At 44.6% G+C, this 27,280-nt stretch overlaps 4 protein-coding genes across 4 annotated transcripts; 2 read left to right on the top strand and 2 right to left on the bottom strand.

The window, feature by feature from the left end:
* Positions 1-41: 41 nt before the first annotated feature.
* On the bottom strand, positions 42-22,736 carry tfpt (TCF3 (E2A) fusion partner; the record flags this gene model as incomplete). The annotated part of the gene is made up of 6 exons (XM_080748417.1): positions 42-815; positions 19,238-19,393; positions 20,285-20,354; positions 21,371-21,441; positions 21,976-22,098; positions 22,635-22,736. The coding sequence occupies 6 exons, from the start codon at positions 22,734-22,736 to the stop codon at positions 741-743; spliced, it is 597 nt and encodes a 198-aa protein (XP_080604543.1). The 3' UTR covers positions 42-740.
* On the bottom strand, positions 2,763-4,790 carry LOC308308291 (eukaryotic translation initiation factor 3 subunit B-like; the record flags this gene model as incomplete). Its single annotated transcript, XM_080753675.1, has 1 exon — positions 2,763-4,790. The coding sequence occupies one exon, from the start codon at positions 4,788-4,790 to the stop codon at positions 2,763-2,765; it is 2,028 nt and encodes a 675-aa protein (XP_080609801.1).
* LOC308303847 (activating signal cointegrator 1 complex subunit 3-like) lies at positions 12,210-18,806 on the top strand (the record flags this gene model as incomplete). Its single annotated transcript, XM_080748345.1, has 1 exon — positions 12,210-18,806. The coding sequence occupies one exon, from the start codon at positions 12,210-12,212 to the stop codon at positions 18,804-18,806; it is 6,597 nt and encodes a 2,198-aa protein (XP_080604471.1).
* Positions 22,737-24,526: 1,790 nt separating the features above from the next.
* On the top strand, positions 24,527-27,280 carry ndufa3 (NADH:ubiquinone oxidoreductase subunit A3). Its single transcript, XM_080748455.1, has 4 exons — positions 24,527-24,544; positions 24,786-24,860; positions 26,249-26,326; positions 27,104-27,280. Exons 1-4 carry the CDS (start codon positions 24,538-24,540, stop codon positions 27,193-27,195), a joined length of 252 nt encoding a protein of 83 aa, XP_080604581.1. The 5' UTR covers positions 24,527-24,537; the 3' UTR covers positions 27,196-27,280.

Genomic DNA, 27,280 nt, shown 5'->3' with positions numbered 1-27,280 from the left:
ATAAAACATAAAGATCAATATAATATCACGTTTCACATTTTACTGTGCAGCTTAATTAATCAAGGCAGGTTTGATAACTAGCACGTTAACAAAGGAGCTCATCTTGAGAGCTACTAGAGCACAGCGTTGTGGTGTGCAAAACTCTGATTACATGATTATGCTGCCAGATTCAGACCCACTGCCTTACAATACGTAATAAGTTTCAGCAATGGAGGGTCTGATTCACAAAATCTCAGCTATGCCTCATTGGCTGGTCTGTAACAAGTCCATGTTTGCTCAATTCATGTCATTTCCCCCCCCTGCTTAACCACATTTCTTTAGTTGTGACTTTAGATATCTATCTAATTGTCTGGCTACTGCAAGACATAGATTAAACTGGTTTGTGTCGTCAACTACCAATACAAAATATTTACACAACAGATATACAATATACAAATATATACAACCAAAAGTTAACAAATGAAGTGATTATGGTCATGGGCTGACTTCTAATATCAACACAGAGCTTCACTCAACCGACGGGTCTCAGGTTCAATATCCGCTGCAGCCAGGTTTCCTTTCAAGAAGTGTTTGAGCAAGGCACTGCAACTCCTTTGAATTACTACTGTAGCTAAAAGGTGAAAAAGAAAAAACAAAAGAAAAAACGCCACGTGTCCCATCAGGTGTATTAAACTGAAGCAATGGAGAGCTCCGGTGTGTTTCCTCAGAGGAGGGCATGCCGTGCGGAGCTCCCTTCCACGTTAGTGCGACAGAGAGGTCGGGCTGGGAAAGTCTCCAAACTGGGTTTCAGCCAACATGGATATATCTCCTTCAGTCTGTGGATGGGGAATGGAAACAGTTAACACCAGTTCAAGAAGAATGCTCTATATAATATATCTATATTATATCATTTTAATAAAATAATCAATAAAGAAAAGTCGAATAACAGACACACATGGGTTGTGAGCTTGTAATACATTTACAGGATTATTCTGCATCATTCCGTTGACATTCACATGACATTCGCTTCTCGATTATTTTTCGAAAAAGTAAAATAATAATCACTAACAAAATTACCACTAGTTGCAGCCCTAGAATTCTCTGCTGTATACTGTATGTGTCTGTAAAACACATCCCCTTCTCCTCAACAATAGGGCACACAGTGCCGGATTTATATGACATGAGGCCCCTGGGCAAGGGGAAATAAAGAGGCCCTCGTGCGTGCGCGAAGCGCAGTCTAAAACGAGGGCTTTAGACTGCGCTAAGCTTTCAGAGCAGCTACATGCAGTGCGGCCAGCAGAGCAGAAGCTCTCAATGTTATTACCATAATAAAACAAAATGTACAGTAACTAAACACAATTATCACTTTATTTGGATTGCAATACTTTAAAATTTTGCAACCGGTCATGATTTGATGATTTGTTTTCAAAACTAGGCCACCAAATTTTAGATGTCAATCAAGATGGAATATGAAAAATCACACCCAATGTGAAGTGAGCGGTGGTCGTGCTTGCATAACATCTTCAGACTAGGATTTAAGTCTAGGATGTACAGGCTATGCCACACACACACATTTTGCTATGGCAAAACGCTGAGGAAAAAGGCTACAGACATACGACATATGACATCACTAGACAAACATGATGCTACGCACTCACATTTTACTATGGCAAAACGCTAAGGAAAAAGGCTACGGACACACACACAGCTAGACACACACACATTTTGCTCTGGCAAAACGCTGAGGAAAAGTGCTACAGACATACGACATATGACATCACTAGACAAACATGATACTGTATTCCGATTGCGAGACGTTTGGATAAACAAAGGAGTAATATCACAAAATGTTTTACGTAAGTCCTCCTCCTGATGGCGCTATAGAAGACAGATGTGACAAATGCAGGTCAAAGGTTTTTACTTGGCCACTAGGGAATATGCATACACAATTTTACACATATTGGTGCAGTTATAGGTGGAATCAGTAATCGGCCTGTTATATAGAGCCACCATGAGACTGATTTGAAAAATTGCAAGTGCCATTTCCTCCTTCTTCCGCCAGATTAGCTGATGGACGGACGGACACACGGATGGACGTACGGCTTGCAACACATACTTCAGCCTCTCAGCCTGGCGGAGGGGAAAAAATATATAATTTAATGGCTCAGGGCTAGGGATAGGACCATATGAAAATTTCATATCATGATTTTTGTGACCAAAGAAATCACGATTTACGATATTATCGTGATAATCGATCAAAATATCCCCTAAATCCATTATCCTGGGGCCAAACATTTGCCAAAGGCAAAGAGATTTTTTAGAGAGTGAAAAAAAGACTGTATCAAGTATGTATATATTATAAGTACGTTTTACCAAGAGAGGGTATAAACGGTACCGGATAATATGCAGCGCAGCAAATAAAAGATGAATTGATTCCTGTGCATGACGGAGGACGATTTCACAATGGATGCCTGAGATGTCCACAGGAGTCTTAGGGTCAAAGGTTAATGGGAGCCGACTCACCGTTAAGACACCTGGTTACCCTGGTTACCAAGTAAACAAAACCTGTGGTAACCGCTGGTGAGCGAAAACACTACATATCCTCCCATGATGCAACTCGTTCGCCAGCATCATGGAGCGTCCATCTCCAAAGAAATGGCTTTTTATCTCGGAATCTACTTCCACAAACTTGATACGATTATCGCGTTTTTTTTTTTTTATCAAGATAAACGATAATATCACTTATCGTCCGACCCCTACGCAGGGCACTATACAGGCCGACCTCAGAGGGGAATCAGTTCTTCGCCGATAAAGAACTCAACGGTCTCCTCCTCCCAGTCGCCGCCTCCTACGCTGCTGTCCAGCTCGTCCGTGTCCACGCCCTCCCTCAGCCTGAGGCGGAGCTCCCTCTGCTCGCGGTACTCCCTGGTGGCGTCCTGGCGGTACTGCTCGTACTTCTCCACCATGGCCCGGCGCCGGTCCACCAGCTCCTTGGAGGCCCTGGACTGGCTCAGGCGGTCCTTCTGCTCGAAGACCTTGGAGAAGCTCTTCAGGTTCTTTCTGATGGCCTCCGCCTGCTCGGGGCTGAGCAGGGTGGGCGGCCGCGGCCGCCACAGCAGCTGGCAGAAGCGCTCCTTGTCGCCGACCTTCCGGAGCAGGCGGCCCTGAAAGCTCCACAGCCAGTAGGCGTTGTCCACCTTGTGGCTCCACCAGGATACGGAGGTGACCACGTAGCGTCCCGTGGGGTCCCACTCCACGTCGGACGCCGTGTAGTGCTCCACCGTGTTCATCATGGTGCAGTCGGACGTGTCCAGGAAGACCAGGTGGCCGTTGAGGCTCTCCAGGCCGGCCAGCACCAGGAACTGACCCCGCGGGCTCCAGAAGATGCTGTTGACCGGCTGGTTCTCAAACACCTTCATGAACTTGACGCTCCTGCCCTCCTGGATGTGGTAGATGGAGACGCTGTATCGATTGGGAGACTCGCCATGGATCACGGCCAGCTTGCTGCCATTGGGCTCCAGGGCAAACGTCACGATGCTCTCCTGCATCGTCAGCGGCTCCACCAGGACCACCTTCTCCCTCATCTGGAAGATCATGAACGTGGTGTCGACACGCCGCGCTCCCTTGGCATGCCTGCCCACCTTCACGCAGAGGTAGTGTCCGTTCCTCTGCCAGTGCAGCTTGCAGTCGACCATGTCGAATGCAAGGTGGTGAAACTCGATATCCTGCCTCGAGGGGATCTGCATCAGGATCAATTTGGGCGCGCGGTAACCGTCCCCGTGTGACCAGAACGCTACTATGTTGTCACGGGGCGACCACGAGAAGTCCATGATTCCAACGATCGTTAGACTCTTCTTGTCAAGCAGGAACATAGACGGAGTCTCGTAGATGCTCAACGTATCCTGTGTCATCCTGGCGAGGTACTTCCCGTCGTGGCTCCACTTGAAGATGGGCCAGTGTGTCGAGCTCTCGCAGTGGAAAACCCTCTTGGTCTGGCCACTCCTGACGTCCCAGATGATGACGAGGGCCTGCGAGTCCTCCTTCGACGGACTGCAGGTCACCACGTACCTCTCACAGGGGGAGAAGTCGGCGAGGGAGACGTCCGGGTGGTTGAACCTCTGGATCTGCTTGAACTTCTCGCCGCCCCACAGCGCGATGCCCCGCTGGTGGAAGGTCGCCAGGTAGGTGCCCTGGGGGGACCAGCGCACGTACGTCTCCGTCCACAGCTTCCTCTCCTCGACCGGGACGGGCTCCGCCGCCGCGTCGTTGGAGAAGATGGCCGTCCGCTGTCCCGCCTCATAGATCACGCTGTACTGGTCGCAGCAGTCGGGGTCCAAGAGCCAGTGCTGCAGATTCCCTGTGTCCTTGAAGGGCTGCTCCTCGGGACGCTCCCAGTCGTCGCCGACGTTCATGACTCTGTCGAACTCGCTCAGCGTGGTGACCCGGAACGTGTGCTGCTTGTCCAGCTTGAGGCCGTCGACGGCCTTGGCGGCCTCTGCCTGGGCGGGCGTGGCGTACTCCACGAAGACGTAGCCCTTGTTCATGCCGTCGTCCCCCTCGGGGTAGAACTCGGTGGTGACGTCGCCGTACATGGAGAAGATCTTGTGCAGGGCCCTCTTGAGCTTGTCCAGTTTCTCGGGGCCCACCCGGGGGACGTTGTCCACCACCACACAGCTGCAGGCAATGCCCTCGGCCTCCAGGGGGCGCTCCTGCAGGAGGTCGCCCAGGAGCTCCTCGTCTCTGATGTCGTCCACAAAGTCCTCCGGGTCGCTGAAGGAAGGTTCTACCGCATCGTACAACAAGTCCATCATCGTATCTTGCATGTTTACAGAAAAAAGGTGTCGGGGACTTATTATGTCTCTTTAAAAAGCAGAGCTTAATGTGAGGTTTAAACGACTCGGTCAATCACACGTGATGACAGAATGTCATACCCATATATGTAGCTCTTTACGTGTAAGTTCAGCTTTGCAGTCAGCCAATCTGGGGATTGGACTCCACCTTTAAATATCACTCTCCGACCCCTTGACATTCTCTCTTCACCTCCATCCCCAGCTTGTATGTTTGAGCGGTGCCTACATCTGGCTTTGTAGGTTTGTACGGATGTCCCTCCCCATTGGCCAAGCTTTGCGGAATGCTTAATGAAATTAACTCATAACTAGAAAAGATGCAATTGGAAATTGCAAGTGTGGTTGCCTATTTATTGTCTGGAAAGCCAGATTGTCATGGGAAGCTTGACCAATCCTCAAGCTTGCACCCATTGAACTCAATTGACTTGCTCTATAATGGTGACGTCAACGAGAATGCAGCTAAAAGTTATCCAGAACATTAATGCTGCTTCCTGATTGGCTATGTTTATGCAGCGTTTGTGTTCCGGACTAGAACAATAGTCTGGTTGCCCTACTGGCGACCACATTAAATAGTACGGCTCACTTCACTCTGGGTGTGATTCTTTTTGACAATCAAAGTCATGCCCTTTAAAGTCCAATTGTGAATGAAGATTAGACAGTTAAACCCAACATTAAATAAACCCTGTTTGATCCATTCGTTCGTTTGACATGGGCTGGAAGAGCAAAACATAACTAGAGATACTGTTCCTCCGAAATAGTGTGGGCTCGCTTGTAAAAAAAGTAAATTGTTATTTTTTCATATTTTATGTTTAAATAAATACAAATATGTCTATATAAGTGAATGGTTGTTGTTGCTTTGTTGAATATAGAAAATTACATTGTTTAAAAAAGAAGGTCATTTTATAATGAATGAAATACTGTAATGGTAATGTATGTTGCTAGTTTCCTTGTCATGTTTGTCTGGGAGGGACAATTGTTCACAATTCAAGTTTCTATTGATTCTGGGAGTTTCAATTCAGAGGCCTTTCTCTATCTTCATGCTAAATGGTTGTTCTTTGGATGGATTGAGAACTTTGTTGTCATTGTCTCGGGAGATAATCTCTGGTACTTTCAACAGACACATCAGAAGTTATGATACAGTATACAGGATTGTGGTAACTATAGTATGTTTGTAGTACTCCTGACTGGATACAATGTTGTGGTTGAGAGATGGAAATGTAGTCCAATAATGTGTTCTTGTCAGTGGTTGGTTCTGTGATTACTTGAAGATATCTTTTTGATTCAAAAACATTAAATATTGGATGCAGTGTGTGTGTTTTTTTTCTCCACAAATAATGATTGGATTATGATTCATCATGTCTAAATATTCCAAAAGGCATTTCAAATTTGAAATGAATACGTCAACATTGTAGGTTGGAGGTCTATAAATAACAGTAACCAGTGCATTGATCGGGGCTTCAATTCTGACAACCATGAATTCCAAGTCAGTTACGTTGTGTATGTATTCCATTTCATAGGCTTGAATGTGTTTTAACATAAACAGCTACTCCACCTCCGTTTCTATTGGACACGTAAGAATTCTTGGTGTAGGAAACGTCTCGGTTACGTTTGAAAATTGTGTAACCTTTTAAATGGAAACGGTCACTAATAAATGGTCCTTGTAGATGAGTTTCTGTAAGACATAATACATCTGCTAAACATAGCTCATGATGGTATCTTATATTATCGATATGAGGTGCTAGTCCTTCTGTGTTATGATGGATTATAAAAGCTAACTTGTGTCATCTTATTAAGGGCTTTAGTGACTTCAGGATTTGAGTGGATGGTATTCTCATTCATATTAATTATATGTAATCCACTGAGAGCTAACTCTAATGAGAGCTACGTAAGCCATACCAGGTTCAAAAATATTCTTTCGTGATATCACTGCAGTTGAGGTTGTCATGCCCTGAACCTTGTGTATTGTACATGCAAATGCAAGCCTTATGGGAAAATCATGGGAAAATCATTGGCATGAACCAGGAGCCACTCAGCAGCATCCATAAAAAACGGACAGAAAAAAAGGCCTCTCAAATAGTTGAGGATAATACACACACCCTCCACAACTATTTTAATTTAATGCCCTCAGGCCGTCGATACAGATCCTCGACCTTTAAAAAAAGGGGCTTAAACAGCTTTGTGCCCACCTCCATCAGACTGCTGAACACCTAGGTCTGGTGGAGCATGTCTGGACTTCTAATGCCTTTGATTTGTTTTAGTCTTTCGTCTATAAAGGTAAAAGATTTTTAGAAATTATTAATACTTCGTCAATGATAATAATCTCAGCATTTGACAACTCTGCTCTTACTTCATCAAGTTTATTCTTCTTAAGTCCAACATATGGAATTACTAATTTTATAGGTAGCTTAAAGATGGAATGAAGAGTTTTTCCTGAAATATTAAAAGCTGCAGTACCTGTAAAAGCGGTTAACAAAACAGTAGGCTTTGTGATATCAATTTCCTCACGATTCCTTGGGAGTTTCTGTAGTATTCTGGATGACTCTGAATAGACCTTATTCACACCGCGGCCATCTTGGATCACATGACTTCCTATAGCAGCCTGCATTACAAACCATTGTGAACAATGGAGCGATGGTCCCAAAATATGAGTTCTATTCAACCATTTTCTTTTGACCAAATCGACAAATGGGCAGATGACAACATCAACATCCCCAAAAGGATTAAATAGAAGGGTAAATCCACAATATTCATGGTAGTTAGGTTACACTGTTACTCTCTACACGAAGACTTGCTACAGTATCTGCGCAGACTAGTGCTTGCTCTGCCATCATATAGTTAATATTACTGTATCCGTGTATCGTGATTTTTGCATATTAATCAGGAACAATCCAACAACAAATAGTTAATATGATGGTGGAGCAAGCACTACACAGATGGCAAGTCTTTGTACACAGTAAGGTTGCAACCTAACTAACCTTGAATATCGTTACCATGGATGTAATCAATCTACTGTAGCCCTTCTATTTAATCATTTTGGGGATGTTGATGTTGTCATCTGCCCATTTGTCAATTTGGTAAAAAGAAATTGGTTGAATAGAACTCATATTTTGGGACCATTGCTCCATTGTTCACAATGGTTTGCAATGCAGGCTGCTATCCCAGGAAGTCATGTGATCTTAGATGGCCGCGGTGTGAATAAGGTCCTGTTCCAGCACCACCGTTTATAAACAAAAGAAACTGTTCTACATTTATGTAACAAATGCGCTTAATGCACCAGCCTCTAATGGTGTAGAATATTGAAGCTTGTTTCTGGTTTAGACTTTTATACATTTGGTGTAACACTATAGGGTTTAGTCTCGCGTAGCCAGACAACTATTCCACAATCTCTGAATGCTATATAGTCTGGAACAGCAGCTCCCGAACGGCGAGTATCGAAAACGGGCATTAACGTTCAAACAAATATATTTTAAAATGTCATTTCTGCTAAGCAGCAAGCTAAACATGCTTATATGATTTTTATTTATATAATGATAAATATGTGTGATGTGAGACTGAAACGGAAGTGACGTGGGGGCTTCACACTCGCCGTTTCTTCCCCGGTGCGCCAGACTGTATGCCGGGAGCATTTGACCAAATCGCGGAGGCAACAGTCTGGCCACGCGAGACTATATAGGGTTTATCTCAAATGGTTGTGTTTTTGTAGTTCCAGTTCCTGTTTTTGGTTTAGTCTCATTCCTGTATTCTGGTACATCTTCTTGTTCAAGTTCGTCATCTAAATGTCTAGTTTTACTTTCTTCAATACAGACTTCTTTACAGACTTTTTTGGTCTGGGGCATCAATGTTTACATTTTGGCCAGGGCTTTTTAGCATACATGCCATAACACGTTCCGAGCCTGCGATCTCGATCAGCCGAGTGAGTGGCACGGTTAGAACCGTATATAGAAAGTGTATATATGAACGTGTTTAGTTAACATTAAGGTGGGTAGGAACCAATATGCGGAACCAATATCCGGACTGTGTTGCCCGTCGGACCGGTCCGCAGGTCCGTCGGTCAAATCAGTCCTGTCACTGAGCCATATAGTAAGGTTTTAAAGCAATTTTTAGCGATCAATATTAGATTATGAACTATAAATCTTTTGATTAATTAAAAAGACGTTTAGTGTGTTTTTGGCAACAAAGATCAAAGACATTTAGTGTGTTTTTGGTGTTCAGTGAGTTAAAATATCACACTTTGTAATCCAATCAAGTTCTTCAAAATTAACTTCTTTACCTTGTTGTCTGGTAATAGCTTCAATTACCTCAGGCCATCGCATTTCAGCAGCGGAGAATGTGCTGAAAAAGGTTGGTTGGCCTAATTGTCTAATCATAGCAAATGGTGGTGTTCCTCTCAGTGGTTGAATAAATCTAATAGCATCTTTGTATCAAACTAATTTCTGAACCTCATGTTTGTCTTGCAGCATTCTAGAAGTAATTTTTTGTCCATCTCATGTAACAGCCTTTCCTTTACGCAATTGTATTGTCATACTGGAAGTGGCTAAATGAATTTCTGTTGTGCAAAAAATAAATAATTGATGTCTCTAGCAAAACGTGCATCTACATTCATAAACCTTGATTTAAGGTAACTGCATGGTGTTAACTTAATAGGCCTTTCACTATCAAATGCATTTTGACCAGTGGGGAATTGGACAGGGAATGCAGAACATTCAAGATTTGATGTTTTGAAAAAACTGACTGGACTATTATTTTCAGCTGGTGCAACATTATAAATCTTATCATTCATTATAAGTTAATAACTCATCTCCAATGTCTGATGGTTGTAGGCATGATTCTAAGCTATTATTTGATTGTCTTTAGACTGTTTTCCGATGTCTGTCCATGTGTCTTCCACAATGTCATCCATATCTTTGTTTTCTTCCTCATTATTTGTTGGGTCACATAACTCAGGTTCATCTCTGATAGTAATATCTTCATATTGGGGATGTAGTTTTTAAGAACGGGTGAGCCAATGGCTCAGGGAAATGAGCAGTTGCTGTGCTATGGAAAAGATAACCTATATTCTGAAGAAGAAGGGAGAAATGTACGATGAGGTTTGGGGACCTTTTACTCGTCTCTTAAGGGACGTTGATGTGTCGGAAATGCTTCGAATGGATGTAAATACCACATAATCTGTTGTGGCTCTATGCACTCTGTGGACGCTGTTGTTTGCCCTGATCTATATATTTTTTTATTCTATTTTATTTTTGAGTGTGTGTGTGTGTTTTTGCTGTTTTTGTTTTTGCATTTGTTTTGTTTATTGCTCTTATGTAATACTCCTTGTCATGTCCTATACGTTTATTAATGAAAAAAACAAAAAAACAATAAACATATTGTTTAAAAAAAAAAGAAGGTATAACGCACACTTACGTTTTATGCAACTGACAGTCTGGGATAATTGATGTCCTTTGAATCTTAATGCTCTTTTTAATGTAACTCTTAGAACTTGAGATTCACTTCTAAGTCTGGGTAAAACATTAACAGTTGATTCCACTTCTGATGGTACACAAACCACATTACCACATATTGCTCTTTGTTGGCCTTTAGGGAGTGCGATGATCTTAGCAAAAGCTATGTTCTTTGAAATGAGATGTCGTTCTAATATATTAAGATCAAGTAATTCTGAAGGAATTGGTGCTAATTTCAGATTATTAGCCTTAGCAATTGGTGGCATATTTCCTCTTATAAGATAGTCATGGCATGTAGGACAAATCCATTAATTTCTCCTTTCGTTAACTGCTGTACATTGTTGTAGATCTTTGCATTTATCATTACAAATATGAACATATTGTCCAGTTAAGCATGCAGCCACTATTAGGGGATTCTTCACATAGTTAGATCTAATGCATTTTCGTACTTGATTTGGAAACAAAGCTCTAAGACAAACAGTGCAAATATGAGTGGGGCCTTTCTGTTGTTGTTATTTATATCAGGTTGCACTTGTTGGTGGTGATGTCACCAAGAACGCTGCTCCTCATTGGCTAAGGGTCCTGTCTTTGTACTATCTGTACATTTTTTTAGGAGAATAAACTTGACCTATAAAGATTTGGTATAACATACTGGTCTCGCCTTTCAGCGAGCCCACAACTATTGGTCTTGATAAAAAAAAAGAAAAAAGAAAAAAAGAAAAGAGTGTATATTTACTGAAAAGTTTCATTATGGCTAATATAATAAAGGTGACGTCACAATAATGCTGCTTCCTAATTGGCTAAAGGTTCCCCCGTAACCTTGGAACAGAACAATAGTGTTCCACACTAATAATAGTGAAAACAGGATGAGGTCCAATAACAGCGCGCATGGCTTTCATGTGGATCTATGACGTATCTATGACATATGACTCTATGGGCAAGGTTTCAGCCCGATTCACCCGGCAAGGTTTCAGCCCAATTCAAGACATCCTTATAGATGTTGAAAGAGTCTAGCCGATAATTTGGCTATCCAGACAATATATAGGCAACCACACTCGCAATTTCCCAAAATTGCATTCTTTCTAGTTACATCTCCTCCCTTTCTGAGAAACACCTTGGACGTTGGAAGGAACATGTACCAATCGTTGATTGGTACATTGGTATGCAAGATTAGCTCCAAACAGTCTCGTTCAGAGCTACAGCGTAATATTGTAAAAGAAAACAAAGGCTGGCTCCCAGCCTAATTTTAGGTTATATCGCTGCGGTTGCACAAGCATGGTGGTGGCAGAAATAACAATACGGGAAATGAATATTCACAAATTGATTAAAGATCCCAATACTTAAAGACGGGGTGCCATGATTTCCCCTCCCCCATAAAATATGATTATATATCAGGAGGAAGATTTCCTTCAAAAAAGTGTATATAGAAAGAGAGCATTAGTGAGGACGAATTAGATCAAGATAGACTGTCAATGGGTGAAGTGGTCCTTTAACTACTTGTGCCAGCAGTGCGCACAAGCAGGGTGATGAGCTCTGTCTGTGGGTATGTGGGTATTTGGCCAAAGGCTGGGCCTTTAGTCAAAGAGTCAGAATCTAAAGGCTTGTTGATGAGGAAAAATTATTCACAGGCATAAAGCCAATGACATCACACTGACGTCACTGCCAGCCAATTAGCACTCTGGTCATTAAATCATAATACACATATGTATATGTTGCGTGAGGCCATGACTCATTCACTCAGTCACATTCAAGTGTGGCTGTGCCTAAACCCCACTGTGTTTCTCTCTCATCAGCATGGCACTCCCAGCCATACAATAATTGAATACTATATACAGAAATACAAAGGTATGCACAATAATAGAACTATTAGAGAAAAAACGGAATTTACATCTCATTTAACAATAATAATAGAAGTTAAACATCTGTTAGCATAGCAATAACAATGTCTCCACCACGGCTCACAGATGCACTGCGGTCCTTCTCCAAAGTAAGCAAAGAGGAGGATTTAGCTGAACATGTCTATGATTTAAGGACAAAGCGGCTGAAAAGACAGGAGCTGTTTGTCAAAGCTGGCCTGACGTGGCAGAAGATTGTTCAGTTTTGCACACAGAGCCAGGACAAAGCAGAGCAGCAGGCTGCCTCTCAGGAGCTGAAGAGCATCCTTCAGGCCGCCAAACAAATAGTGGGGACAGAGAACGTCCAGGAGACCATCGAAAGCGCTGCCGTCTTTCTCTTTGAGATCTTCCACAACAAAGACCATGTGGGGACTGAGGAAACACGGGCAATCAAGCAGATGTTTGGCCCCTTCCCTGCCTCTGCAGCTGAGGCCTCTTGTGCTGCGGTGGTACGGGCAGTGGCTCCGCTCGGAGAGTCGCGGGTAGAGGACTTTGTCCGGGCCCAGATCTCCCATATCCATCAACGTGGCTCTGCCTTCGGATGCAACATCGTCTTCTCCCATGACTGCTACACTGTCGACCCCGTGGAGAACTTGCCCCTGGTCGAGGAGTCCGAGAAGGACGTCAGCCTGGATTTTAACAGCTTCCTCAACAACCACCAGGGTGCAGGGAGGATCAGGGGTCAGGAGGATGCGTCCACATCAAGGGCTCCCGACCAGGGATCTGGGGACCGAGCTATTTTGATTGCAGAGGTAGAGAAGTACCTGAACGGAGGTAACATGATCTCCTCCAGCCGAGAGGAGCTTTGCGCCTCCCTGTACGGGATGCTGGCCTCCCACACAAGTGACGACGAGCTGCAGAATGGGCTATTTGAGCTGCTGGGCCCAGAGGGGTTTGAGATGATCTCCACCCTCCTGCAGCGAAGGGTTGCAATCATCAACTCTCTCCGCTTACTTTCACCCGACTGGCTCAGCCACCTGACAGATGATAGCCGCAAAGGTGCTGGCGAGGGTTCCAAGCCCACCTTTGCCTGCCAAGTCACCATCCAGTCCGAGCAGGAGAGACAGATGATGAAGATGAATTGGAAGAATGAGAAGAGAGAGAGAAAGAGAGTGAAATGTTATGAAGACTGCTTTGAAGACTGCTTTGACGCCAAAGAGATAAGAGCCCAGAGGGAGAAGGCCCTGCTAACCGCACGTCAGGAGCCTTTGTTCAGCAGGGAGAGGGTGTACGAGCATGTCCGCTACCCCAATGTTTACGACTGCTATGCTGAGGCCACAAAGACCCCTGCCTTTGTGGGAGGAGCAAAGATACTGTTACCAGAGGGCATTCGCAGAGACAACACGAAGATGTATGAGGAAGTGGAAATACCACCCAATGCACCCATGCCCATCGGCATCGAGGAGAAGCCCATCTACATCTCTGAGCTGGATGAGATAGGGCAGCTGGTGTTCAAAGGGATGAAGCGTCTGAACCGGATCCAGTCCATTGTCTTCGAGATGGCCTACAACACCAATGAGAACCTGCTCATCTGTGCCCCCACTGGAGCTGGCAAGACCAATGTCGCCATGCTCACTGTCCTGCACGAGATCCGCCAACACCTCCAACCTGGAGGGGTCATCAGTAAGGACAAGTTCAAGATTGTGTATGTGGCTCCTATGAAGGCCCTGGCAGCTGAAATGACTAATTACTTCAGTAAGCGGTTGGAACCACTGGGAATCACTGTCAAAGAGCTCACCGGAGACATGCAGCTAACCAAAGCGGAGATCCTACAAACACAGATGGTGGTGACCACGCCTGAAAAGTGGGACATCGTAACCAGGAAGGGTGTTGGAGATGTGGCCCTGTCTCAGATTGTCCGTCTGCTAATCCTGGATGAAGTGCACCTGCTCCACGAGGACAGAGGGCCCGTCCTGGAAAGCCTGGTGGCCAGGACCATCAGACAGGTGGAGTCCAGCCAGAGTATGATCAGGATCCTGGGTCTGTCGGCCACACTGCCCAACTACCTGGACGTGGCAACTTTCCTCCACGTCAACCCCTACATCGGCCTTTTCTTCTTTGATGGGCGTTTCAGGCCGGTTCCCCTTGGCCAGACCTTTGTTGGCATCAAAACCACCAACAAGATTCAACAGCTGCATGACATGGAGGAGGTGTGCTATAACAAAGTCCTGCAGCATATCAGAGCCGGGCATCAGGTGATGGTGTTTGTGCACGCCCGTAATGCCACAGTGAAGACTGCCATGAGTCTGATCGAGATGGCCAAGAACCAAGGCACCATCACCCTTTTCCAACCCAACCAGGGAGCAGAATATGGCCAAGGTGAGAAACAAGTCCAGCGCTCCAGGAACAAGCAGATGAGGGAGGTGTTCCCTGAAGGTTTTGGGATCCACCATGCAGGCATGCTTCGCTCCGACCGTATCCTGATGGAGAGCATGTTCTCCAGGGGCCTTATAAAGGTGCTGGTGTGCACAGCAACGCTGGCCTGGGGTGTCAACCTGCCTGCCCATGCGGTCATCATTAAGGGAACTCAGATCTATGACAACACACGCGGCTCCCTGGTGGACCTAGGCATTCTAAACATCATGCAGATCTTTGGGCGAGCCGGACGGCCACAGTTCGACACGCACGGTGAGGGAATCATCATCACCACTCACGACAAGCTGAGCCACTACCTCACCCTGCTTACCCAACAGAGTCCGATTGAAAGCCAGTTCCTTAAAAACCTGTCAAATAACCTCAATGCAGAGATTGCCCTGGGGACTGTCAGCAATGTAGATGAGGCAGTGAAATGGTTGAGTTATACCTACCTGTATGTACGGATGAGGGCAAACCCACTGGTATATGGCATCAACCACAAGGCTTACCAGATGGACCCAGGCTTGGAGCTGTACAGGAGGGAACTGGTGGTGCAGTCAGCCAGGCAGCTGGATAAGGCCCAGATGATTCGCTTTGAGGAGCGCACCGGCTACTTCTCCTCCACAGACCTGGGCCGGACAGCCAGTCACTTCTACATCAAATACAACACCATAGAGACGTTCAATGAGGTGTTCAACTCCCAGAAGACTGAGGCTGACATCCTGAGCATGGTGTCCAAGGCCGAGGAGTTTGACCAGGTCAAGGTGCGTGATGAGGAGTTGGAGGAACTGGAACAGTTGCTGAGTAAGTACTGTGAGTTGCCGGCTGCGGGTGGGGTGGAGAACAGCTACGGCAAGATCAACATCCTGCTGCAGACCTACATAGGCCGAGGAGATGTGGACAGCTTCTCCCTAATTTCAGACCTCTCCTATGTGGCACAGAATGCTGCTCGTATCGTCAGGGCTCTGTTCGAGATCGCCCTGAGGAAGCGCTGGCCAGCTATGACCCACCGCCTGCTCACCCTCTGTAAGGTGATCGACAAGCAGCTGTGGAGCTTTGCTCACCCTCTTCGACAGTTCCCTATCCTTCCCCACACAGTGCTGTCACGCTTGGAGGAGAAAAAGCTCAGCCTGGATAAACTGAAGGAGATGAGGAAGGATGAGATCGGTCACATGCTGCACCACGTCAACATCGGGTTGAAGGTTAAGCAATGTGCCCACCAGATCCCCTCAATCACAATCGAAGCCAGCATCCAGCCAATCACCCGTACCATCCTCCGCGTGTCCCTCGTCATCACCCCTGATTTCAGCTGGAAGGACCAGGTGCACGGATCAGTGGGCGAACCCTGGTGGCTGTGGGTGGAGGACCCAATCAACGACCACATCTACCACTCCGAGTACCTCCTCCTACAGAAGAAACAGGTGGTGACAGAAGAGTCCCTGCATATTGTGTTCAGCATCCCCATCTTTGAGCCTCTGCCCTCCCAGTACTACATCAGAGCCGTGTCAGACCGCTGGCTGGGTGCCGAGGCTGTCTGCGCCATCAACTTCCAGAACCTCATACTGCCGGAGAGGCATCCCCCTCACACAGAGCTGCTGGATCTCCAGCCACTGCCCATAACAGCCATGGGGAACAGAGAGTACGAGAGCCTGTACAAATTCACCCACTACAACCCCATCCAGACGCAGATATTCCACACACTCTACCACACAGACTCCAACGTCCTGCTGGGGGCACCAACAGGCTCCGGTAAAACCATTGCTGCAGAGATGGCCATGTTTCGTGTGTTCAACAAGTATCCAACCTCCAAGGTGGTGTATATCGCCCCAATGAAGGCCCTGGTGAAAGAGAGGATTCAGGACTGGAAGTTCCGAATAGAGGAAAAGCTGGGAAAGAAAGTGGTGGAGCTGACAGGTGACGTGACCCCCGACATGAGAGCAATCGCACAGGCTGACCTCATTGTCACCACACCAGAGAAGTGGGACGGGGTGAGCCGCAGTTGGCAGAACCGCAGCTATGTCCAGAAGGTAGCCATCCTCATCATTGACGAGATCCACCTGCTCGGGGAGGACAGGGGTCCAGTGCTGGAGGTCATTGTATCCCGAACCAACTTCATCTCCTCCCATACCTCCAAGAGGGTGCGTGTGGTTGGCCTTTCCACTGCTCTGGCTAATGCGCGAGACCTGGCCGACTGGCTGGGGATCAAACAGGCGGGCTTGTTTAATTTCCGTCCTTCTGTGCGTCCAGTGCCCCTTGAGGTTCACATCCATGGTTTCCCAGGACAGCACTACTGCCCCCGCATGTACAGCATGAACAAGCCTGCCTTCCAAGCAATCCGCAGCCACTCTCCAGCCAAACCAGTGCTGATCTTTGTGTCCTCACGCCGTCAGACACGCCTCACAGCACTGGACCTGATTGCATACCTGGCCTCGGACGACAACCCCAAACAGTGGCTGCATCAGGATGAGAGAGAGATGGAGGCCATCATTGCAACAGTGAAGGAATCCAACCTGAAACTCACGCTGGCGTTTGGGATTGGCATGCACCACGCCGGCCTGCATGAGAGAGACAGGAAAACCGTGGAGGAGTTGTTTCTTAACAGCAAGATCCAGATACTGATCGCCACAAGCACACTAGCCTGGGGAGTCAATTTCCCTGCTCACTTGGTAATCGTCAAGGGAACAGAGTACTTTGATGGAAAAACCAAGCGCTACATCGACTATCCCATCACAGATGTTCTGCAGATGATGGGCCGTGCAGGCAGGCCACAGTTTGACAACCAGGGCAAAGCAGTCATCCTGGTCCACGATATCAAAAAGGATTTCTACAAGAAATTCCTCTATGAGCCTTTCCCTGTGGAATCCAGTCTCCTGAGTGTGCTGTCAGACCATCTGAATGCCGAGATTGCTGCAGGAACCATCGGCTCCAAGAACGATGGCTTAGATTACATCACCTGGACGTACTTCTTCAGACGATTAATCATGAACCCCAACTACTACCAACTGGAAGACGTCAGCCACAAGGCCATCAATAAGTACCTGTCCAACCTGGTGGAAATAAGTCTGAGGGATCTAGAGTGCTCCTACTGCATAGAGATACAAGAGGATGAGCGCACCATCAAGCCGCTGACATATGGTCGCATCTCCTCCTACTACTACCTGAAGCACCAGACCATCCGCATGTTCAAAGAGAGGCTGAGGGACCAGCTGCCCATCCAGGAGATCCTCTCTGTTCTCACGGATGCAAAGGAGTACGCAGAGCTCCCCGTCAGACACAACGAGGACCAGCTGAACAGCCAGCTGGCTCAGCAGCTCCCTCTGCCTGTGAAACCACACTCCTTTGACAGTCCCCACACCAAGACCCACTTGCTGCTACAGGCCCACTTCAGCCGCACCCCACTGCCCTGTAGCGACTACGCTACCGACACCAAAACAGTGCTGGACAACACCATCCGTGTCTGCCAGGCTATGCTGGATGTTGTTGCCAATGAGGGCTGGCTGGGGACTGCTCTCAGCATATGTAACCTGGTACAGATGATTGTCCAGGGCAGGTGGCAGCACGAGTCGTCATTACTGACACTGCCCCATATTGAACAAAACAACCTCTACCTGTTCAGCCAGTGGGCTAACAAGGAGAGAGGCGGGGCTGGAGGCTTCAACGGACCACCTGAGCTACCTGAGCTTATCACCACATGCAAAGGGAGAGAGAGTACATTCGCTGCCATCTTTGGTCAGGAGCTGCAACCCAATCAGATCTCCCAGGCGTGGTCATTCCTCAGCCATCTGCCAGTGGTGGAGGTGGGGCTGTGTGTGAAAGGCTGGTGGGAGGACTGCCGGGAGCAGATGGAGCACCCAGTTCCTGCCATTGTGGTGGGGAGGGAAAGAAGTTGGATGGATGTCCACGCTGACCAAGAGTACGTCCTCCAGGTCTCACTGAGACGTGTCAATATTGGACAGCAGCAGAGGAGGAAGCAAGACAGTAAAGCCCACGCCCCCCGGTTCCCTAAAGTGAAAGATGAAGGCTGGTTCCTGGTTCTAGGAGAAGCTGACCACAGGGAGTTGCTGGCTGTCAAACGGGTCGGATATGTACGCAACCAGAGACTTGTCTCCGTGGCCTTCTACACCCCAGAGAAGACTGGACAGTGTATTTACACCCTGTACCTGATGAGTGACTGCTACCTGGGTCTGGATCAGAAGTATGACATCCACCTCAATGTGACCCCTGCCAGGATCACCACCCAGGTCAATACCGAGGTGACAGAAGCCATGAGTGATTTGTCCCTCAAGTGACACAACATGCCACCATTCACCATTGTGTCTGCCTTAACTGGGAATCAATGATAGGTGGGGACTGGGTGGGGGTTTACGTCTCGTGATGACTCAAGATTTACAAACTATTCTATGTGAAGGCCACATAACCTTCTATCCAGTACATGGAATAATTGAGAACTGGCATTAAATTGGGAGGAAAATAAAAAACGGATACAAATATAATGTATGTTATTTAATATAAGTTCTGCTCCCTACAGACCACCTGCAAGCACAGCCAATTGTGTTTGTTGGGGTACCTGGCATGGAAGATTCAAACTCAAGCCTCCACTGTTGTTGGAAGAACTTTACACCTGCACCCCCTAGATGCTCCTAGGCACCATATATTGAGTTTTACTTCCACTTTGGAACACAGCCATGCAGAAAACCTTGTTTAAAGTGTGTTCGCCTACCTGTTGGTCCTTGTCCTTCTCCTGTTTTGGCACGCGATGTCTCCTCTTCTTCGGACCGCCGGCAGGATGAAATCCAGTGGAGGAGGAGCCAGACACGCCATTGGGCCTATCATCCTCCACCCCAGGAGCGGAGTCTAATTGGGCACCAGGCTCATCCTGAAATGAAACAACAGTCAACATGATGTACCCGCCCCAAGTGATTCAGTGACCAAAGGGGCACATATCGTGTGGCCTACCCAGGGTTGTGTAAGGTTTGGTTTGTCGCTCTGAGGACCCTAGGAAACTGTGGGAGAAAGTAGCATTTCTACAACATACGGTTTAACACTTCACATTTAAGTCTAAGTGAAATTGCTTTATGCTCTCCAGTAGGTTGCGAAGAAGCCCCTCAATATGTAATTCAAGTTTGGGTCTACGACCTACGGTTCAAGAGTCATAGGCCAAAGGGTAAGGCGGCCACCACTATAAGACTGATTCACTTGCAACCTCTTTCCATGATGATAGTGTATTTTTCATGATGAATACATACTGTATATGTAAACATCACTCGTGAGTGTATTCCATACACTCTATATAATAATCTACAATAATTTAACATCGTTCTCAGATACTCATCATTATTTTACTAGGTAATCATCAGATCGGTTCCTGTTCGTCATGTAATACCAGTGTTAAACAAAGAACAGTTAGTTCATCATTACAGAGCAATGGTGGCATGGAATTCATTACCAATTTAGGAAAGTAATACTGTTTTAAATAAAGGTTGAAATTGTATTTGTTCACACAAGATGTAAAAGAAAGAAGAAAAAAAAAGGATATATATCCCACTTGACACGAATAATGTTGAATTTGTACTATGGAGCTATCAAATGCAGTGGACAGGTTATGAGTTATGTTGTGTGTTGTACTGTTGTGTATGTATTTGTATTTATGTGAAATAAGCTGTTGTTGTTGACGATATGTTTTAAGACCCTAGGAAGAGTAGCTGCTGTGACTGTAGTGTACAGTAAGCTAATGGGGATCTAATAAATAAATCAAGTGTATTCTCACCTCCAGTAGTACGGTGAGCTGGGCATTCCTGTAGTCATCACCATGAGCGTCCAGAGTCTTCATAAGAAACCTACAAGAATGCAATGAAATGGATGTTGAGAGATCAGCAGTTTAGAGGTGGAGGACTAATAGTAAGGGAAAGTTAGCAGAGTGCCGGACCAATCTGGGAACTAAATCATTACCAATAGCTTTCTTCACAAATGTGTTCATAAAGGTGTCTACTATCACCTCTGAACTTTCTCAATCACAACTCCCTTGGGAAACTTTGTGGGAGCAAATCAAAGTTTGGGGGTATCCCGAGGGCCTGGGATTAAAGGGGGGATAAAATGGCCAATATGAGCGTATGAGGTCAGGTGTGTAATTAGGGTATTGTGGGGCTGCTGAATCCATTCCAACCATTAGTTATCTGTAAAAATGACTTGGCCATAAAATAGGCCACACCTACTTTTGTGGGTCCACGAGACTTAGATCTAATACTGGCAATAAAAAAAATGGTTGGAGTAGGGTTTGAATACATGAAAACTATTCAAGATCAGGCGAGTAAGCGCACATCATGAAACACAGGATAACATGATACAATCTGACAAGGAACACTCAAACACAGGGTTTATAGGGACTAACAGGACACAGGTGAACTCGAATGACATGATTGGCTAAGCCTTAGCCAATTAGGCCTATTTTATGGCCACAGAGTCATTTTAACTGAAAACTGACTCTGTGGATTCAGCAGCCCAAAAATACCCTAATTACACACCTCATATGCTCATATTGGCAATTCTTTTATTTTATCCCCTTTAATCCCAGGCATCCCGATACCCCCAACTTTGATTGGCTCCCACAAAGTTTCCCAAGGGAGTTGTGATTGAAAATGTTCAGAGGTGATAGTAGACACCTTTATGAACACATCTGTGAAGAAAGCTATTGGTAATGATTTAGTTCCCAGATTGGTCAAGCACTTAACATGTTTTAATATGAATATTAAATTATCATTTTTGGGGGGGCCCACTTGGAATATCCAGTCATGGTCCACCAGTGTTAGTGGGCCTGTGGGTACACAGGTTTGGAATCGTTGTTAAAAAACATTACCTTCTCTCTTTCTTCATGCGCCGTGTTAGTCTCTGAACTTGGTGAAGACGACCAAGGATCTTCTGGTTCACCTGAGACAGAAACAAATGAGGGATCACTTGGAATTAATTATTTGAGAGGCAAACCCAATAATGATGGTGCCATTTAATCACTTTAACGTTGGTGTCTGTTTTTTGGGCATGTCACTATTAGGCAAACATTTTCAAAGTTTGTGAGCTTGTAGATCGGCTAGTTTCACCCAGGGCTCAATACTTGGTCCACTTCCCTTTTCTCTACACTAAATATGTTATGCAAAAATAACAAATCTAAAGCTCACGTGTTGTTTAACGTGACACATTTTTGCCCAACACCGTTGTATGGCAAAGTATAAAATACGGCTTAAGTTGTGAATCAGTATAATCAATTTAGTCGGTTATAGAAAAACAAAAACGATTTGCTTTGCGTTGATTTGTTGATGTTTAAAAATAAAACCTTGTTAATTTGTTGATGTTTAAAAATAAAACTGCCTCTCAATTGTTCAAAAAAGGTAATCGACAGAATAATCCCTGAGAAAATAATTGACGGTTGCCGCCCTAATAACATAGAATGATCCCATGTTCACTAACCTGTTCTATTTCTTTACATCTCTTACTGAGAGCTAGGTATTTTCTTTTATTCAGTGCTCTCGTCTCTTCATCCTCTTGTCCTCCTTCCTCTAAGAGCTCCGTTCCTCCCGGACCCAGCTCCACCTGGTGGAAACAAAAGAAAAGTGTGTTGCTAGTAGAGCCAGACCAATGCCACAGTTATGGGTCTGATTCTGATCCGGATTTTGGAGAGTTGTAGACCACTGTTTAGTGACGTTTTGACGTCCAAGTTTCCGATGATGTGCCATATCTGACGGACTGTCACGGACAGATCTAGTTTGAATAACAAGTCTCAAGTCTGTCTCAAGTTATCCAACTTCATTCAAATCTGGTCCATCTATCGGATCTGTGAAGCCAATAAAAGCAGCACTGCTGCTTTTTTTGGGCAGGTGTGGCTGTGGGAAATGAAACAGCGTGACTGTCAAGCCCCTATCATAGTAGGCACCGCGGTGATAAGCTATCCACCGCGGTGTAGTCTTTTCAAGTCATAAAACTACAACATTGCCTCATTACTCGCGGTGAAGAGCTATCCACCGCGAGCCCCGACACATCTCTCTGTTTTTACTTTCAGACAGATCGACCCATCACTGATTGCTCGATCTATATATCTGTACATACATACACGCATAAGAAAACATTACCTCCCCCGGGCCCAACTCCACACCACCAGGTTCTAGCTCTGCCTCCAGGATGTGGCCTCCAAAGAGAGGAGGCAACGCCAAGCCAGAGAAATCCTCCATCATCTGGACAGGACAGCAAAGACACAGCACAGCCAGCCCAGAGAAACACAGACACAGGCAATCAACACATGCACAGACACACTAAATGTGATCAACATCTAAAACTGCTAAAAAACTAATATTGATTAAAAACTAAAAGAATACAACCTAAAACTAGCAGCAGTGATGGTAACCGGAATAGTGGGCACCCGAGAACTCTGGGCACCATCTTCTTTTTATATTGCATTTATTTATGTATTTATTTTATAAACCGGGGAACAAATACATTATTTTAAGTTACATTTAAGGCCTAATATTTCTACAATTGCTACAAAGAAGAAGGGTAAATGTAGGTCTGATAATGTACCATGCATGTCCAAATCATGTATAGCCATACAGTACACACACACACACACACACACACACACACACACACACACACACACACACACACACACACACACACACACACACACACACACACACACACACACACACACACTAGGCAATATAACACTGCCGGTGTTTTCTGTACGGCAGGGGTCTTCAACGTTTTCAGGCCAAGGACCCCTTAGTTGAGAGAGAGATGAAGCAGGGACCCCCACAACCTGATCATAGATTCCATATACCGTAGTTTCATTGTTTGACAGCACAATCGTCAGTGTATTTTAGATTCGTGTCAATTTCTGTTTTCAGATATTTAACCACTTGAACCGTCAATACTTAATAAACTTTACCTTTCACTCTGTACTTAGTCTGCTCTTTTTCCCCAATACACACCAAAACTCTTTGCCAAAAATAGCAGATCTACAAGCTCACTGCGAGGCGAGAGCTGGTAGATCTGCTATTTTTGGCTAAAGTCCTCAGAATAGGGACGCTAGGATTCAAGTGGTTAATATAAAAAAGAAGAAAAAGGTTTCCATCACTCAAAGATTTGGAGGACCCCCTGTACTCTTTAACTCTGAGGACCCTCTAGGGGTCCCGGACCCCCTCTGTTGGAGACCCATGCTGTACGTGGTTTGAAATAATTCCTGCTACAACAATATCAAACCATCTCCTTACATTATGGCTCAGAGCCTGCTCAGCCTCAGATCACTGATGCTCTGCACCAGTGGTGTAAAGTAACTAAGTACTTTTACTTAAGTAGGCTACTGTAGGCCTACTTAAGTACAGTTTTGAGGCATTTGTACTTTACTTGAGTATTTCCAATTTCCAATACTTTTACATCTACTCCACTACATCTGGTATCCAAATATTGTACTTTTACTCCACTATATTTATTTGAAAACTATAGTAACTAGCTACTTTTCTGATATAAATTATAAATATTATAAAACATACATTAACCACTTTAGCCCCATTCTTTCTATACCTTGTACATTTTGATGCCAATACTTTCATACTTTTAATCAAGTACATTTTGAAATCTGGACTTTTACTTGTAACGGTCTATAGTGTGGGCCAAATAATACATAACAGTATTTCTACATGGCAGTATTGATACTTTTACTCAAGCAAAAAAAAAATGAGTAGCCTACTTGTGGAAACTGTCTTGCTGCTAAACTATGTATGTGATCATCGCAGATAAGTAAAAGGTGACTCACCAATTTAAACCCTTCTGTCATATGCAGACAAACAAATAATAAAATTAAAAAATCAATGTTTAATAGCAAAAAACCTTCTGGTTGAACTTACACACTCACCTCATAATAATACGGACTCCAATGTTTTCACGCGACGGGCGCATTAAAAGTACGTCACCGTTTGGCCGACTACATTTCCCATGAGCCTCAGCGTACAGTCAGTGTAAAAACTACAAGTCAACATGGCAGGTGCGAGCATATTTGTTGTTTTAGCATTCGCACACATAGGCAATATTTTGTTAATGATTTGCTGTATTAGTCGCACAACTTAATAGTTTGAATATTATGCATTTGTTTCAACGAAACTGCGCAGCCGATTACCTTTAAAATCTATGACATTAATCCATCTAAAGAACAGACGTGACCTTGGGTGTGTTGCTAATGTTAGCTGACTTGGTGCATTCATTGTTGTGTTGTTGGTTCTCTCCAGGGGTCGGAGCATTTCTAAAGAATGCGTGGAATAAGGAGCCTGTGATATTTGCGTCCTGTGCTCTTGGGCTTCTAGGTCAGTCACAACCCCGTCTCTCTCTCTCTGTGTGTGTGTGTGTGTGTGTGTGTGTGTGTGTGTGTGTGTGTGTGTTTGTTTGATTGATTGATTGAAGAATTTATTAGAAGTTTGCAATAGAAAAAAGTACAGTTTCATGACGGTACAAATCACTGGTACAAGGTCAACTAAAAAGAGATCCTAGAAAGCCGAGGCTTATTTCCACAGGAACCACACTTTAAGTATCTCATATAACATTGAAAGACAGACGGATAGAACATAGTACTTTATCTAGGATAATATCAGTTTCAAAAGCATAACATCAAATACAAAGGCAGAAAAAAGAATAATAAAAAAGGGGGGGGGGCATGGGGGCTTAGTCTATTTACAAGTCACGGGTAGCAGCTGTCTGAAGGTGACTTTTCATACCAATTTTGAAGGAGGCTAGGGATTTGCTCTCCTTTAGGGCTTGAGGAAGGGCGTTCCACATGTTGATGGTGTAGCAGGAGAACGAGTTAGAGCCTTGTTTAGTGTTAAATCTACGTTGATGATGATTAGTGGAGCTGCCTCTGGTGTTGTGGTCGTGAACATCCTTGACCTTTAAGAAGTAGTTTGTCAGGTACATGGGAATCTTGGAGGTGTAGTGTATCTTGTACACCAGGCCCATTGCAAGATGCTGTACTCTGTCAGCTACTTTGAGCCATCCCACGCTTCGTGTGTGTGTGTGTGTGTGTGTGTGTGTGTGTGTGTGTGTGTGTGTGTGATCATTTCCTATGCAAACTTTGCAAAGTACTGTCACTGTGTTCTATCAGTCTGTGTCTTTCAATGTTATAATTTGTTATATGAGATACATAAAGTGGTTCCTGTGTAAATTAGCCGAAAATATTACTAAGATCACCTTTTAGTTGACCCTGTACCAGTGATTTGTACTGTCACGAAACTGTACTTTTCCCTATGCAACCTTCTAATACATTCTTCAATCAATCAATCATGTCGGTGCCCAACATTAGTTATTTTATAAACACTTACTGTATATTGTATTTTTCTAATTGGTTGTCACTGTTGACGTTTTTAAATTGAATTGCTGATGTGCACCTGAATTTATTGTCACAATTATCAAACTGCTAAATGTTTTGATCCCCAGCGTCCATCTGTTATTTATTATCCTGTAAACAAAGCATATAATGTTGTTGGGTTATACTGTACATCCCCTGCCGCTGCCATAATGTATTTGAATACATTTTTTAGAATGGGATTATAGGGATGGCATAGTGTAGATGCAATGAAAATGTTCAGTCTTTCATATTAAATAACACGTAAGTAGTAAATTAGTTCCTTCTATTTCGAGTATTTGTAATAGTGTAAACCATGAGCTGTATGATTGTCATATGTGATGTTTTCCTCGTCAGGCATGGCTCTTCCATTGGTCAGTCCCTGGACCAAATACAGTGGAATGATGAATCAATCTACTCCGTACAACTACCCAGGTAAGTAGAGCTGCTGAACAATGTTTATTAATTTGTTTATATATATAGAATACAGTTTTATATACAGTATATTGTGGGTTAAATAAAGAGGTTATCAATCGTGATTGCTCGCAAGCTTGTGCACGCGACCGCTCCACTTGCTAAGAAATCCACAGCACAGAGCACATCACTGGTTGCACCCCTACTTGAAAATGGAAAAGGTTTAGAACATACATGGGCAACTGGCGGCCCGGGGCCCCCACCTTCACTTAATGCGGCCCGCAGGTCAATACCGGATTACTGACATATTATTGATTTCAGCTGTTGCAATTCCAAACATGACCTGCTTTAATTCCGTCAGTCTATATTAGTAGCTTAATGACTAGTATAGTAGTATTAAAATGTATTTTTTTATGTCCAATGTATTTGTATTTAGGTTCATAAAGTTAACATGAGTATATAACTAAATGCATTTGAAATTAAATCAAAAAGTTACATTTCAGGATTCCAATTAAAAAAGAACAAAGAATTATTCAGGATTCCAATCCAAAAGAAGCAAAAATAGCCGATCTACAAGCTCAAAACTGCAATGCGTTTTGAGCTTGTAGATCTGCTATTCTTTTAGATCTGCTTCTTTTGCATGAGATACTAGAATGACAAAGTAGGACGTAGCAATATGCAATGTGGCCCTCTGGAGGGAAGGTGGAAATATAGTGGCCCTCACCATCATCAAAGTTGCCCACCCCTGGTTTAGAAGAATCACTGATCTAAACAAAGCTATTTTTGTTGTGCTTCCAGTCCCTGTGAGAGATGATGGAAACATGCCTGATGTTCCTGTGCACCCATCTGAACCCAAAGGAAATAAGCTTGACTGGATGAAAAACCTATGAAGCTCGTACCTGTTTTTCCTGTTTATCTGTACAGTATAGCTGCTCTGTCTATCGATGACCCACAATAAAGATTCCTTATTTGATA

This window comes from Nannobrachium achirus (genome assembly GCF_963921795.1).
Source record: "Nannobrachium achirus genome assembly, chromosome: 2".
NCBI classification, from domain to species: Eukaryota; Metazoa; Chordata; class Actinopteri; order Myctophiformes; family Myctophidae; genus Nannobrachium; species Nannobrachium achirus.
Note: the sequence above shows the minus strand (reverse complement) of the source record. Positions and strands in the feature narration are given on the sequence as shown.

Coding starts and splice junctions, on each gene's coding strand:
- ndufa3 (XM_080748455.1), top strand. Junction 24,861..26,248: donor CTGTGCTCTTGGGCTTCTAG/GTCAGTCACAAC, acceptor TTTCCTCGTCAG/GCATGGCTCTTCCATTGGTC. Junction 26,327..27,103: donor TACTCCGTACAACTACCCAG/GTAAGTAGAGCT, acceptor TTGTGCTTCCAG/TCCCTGTGAGAGATGATGGA.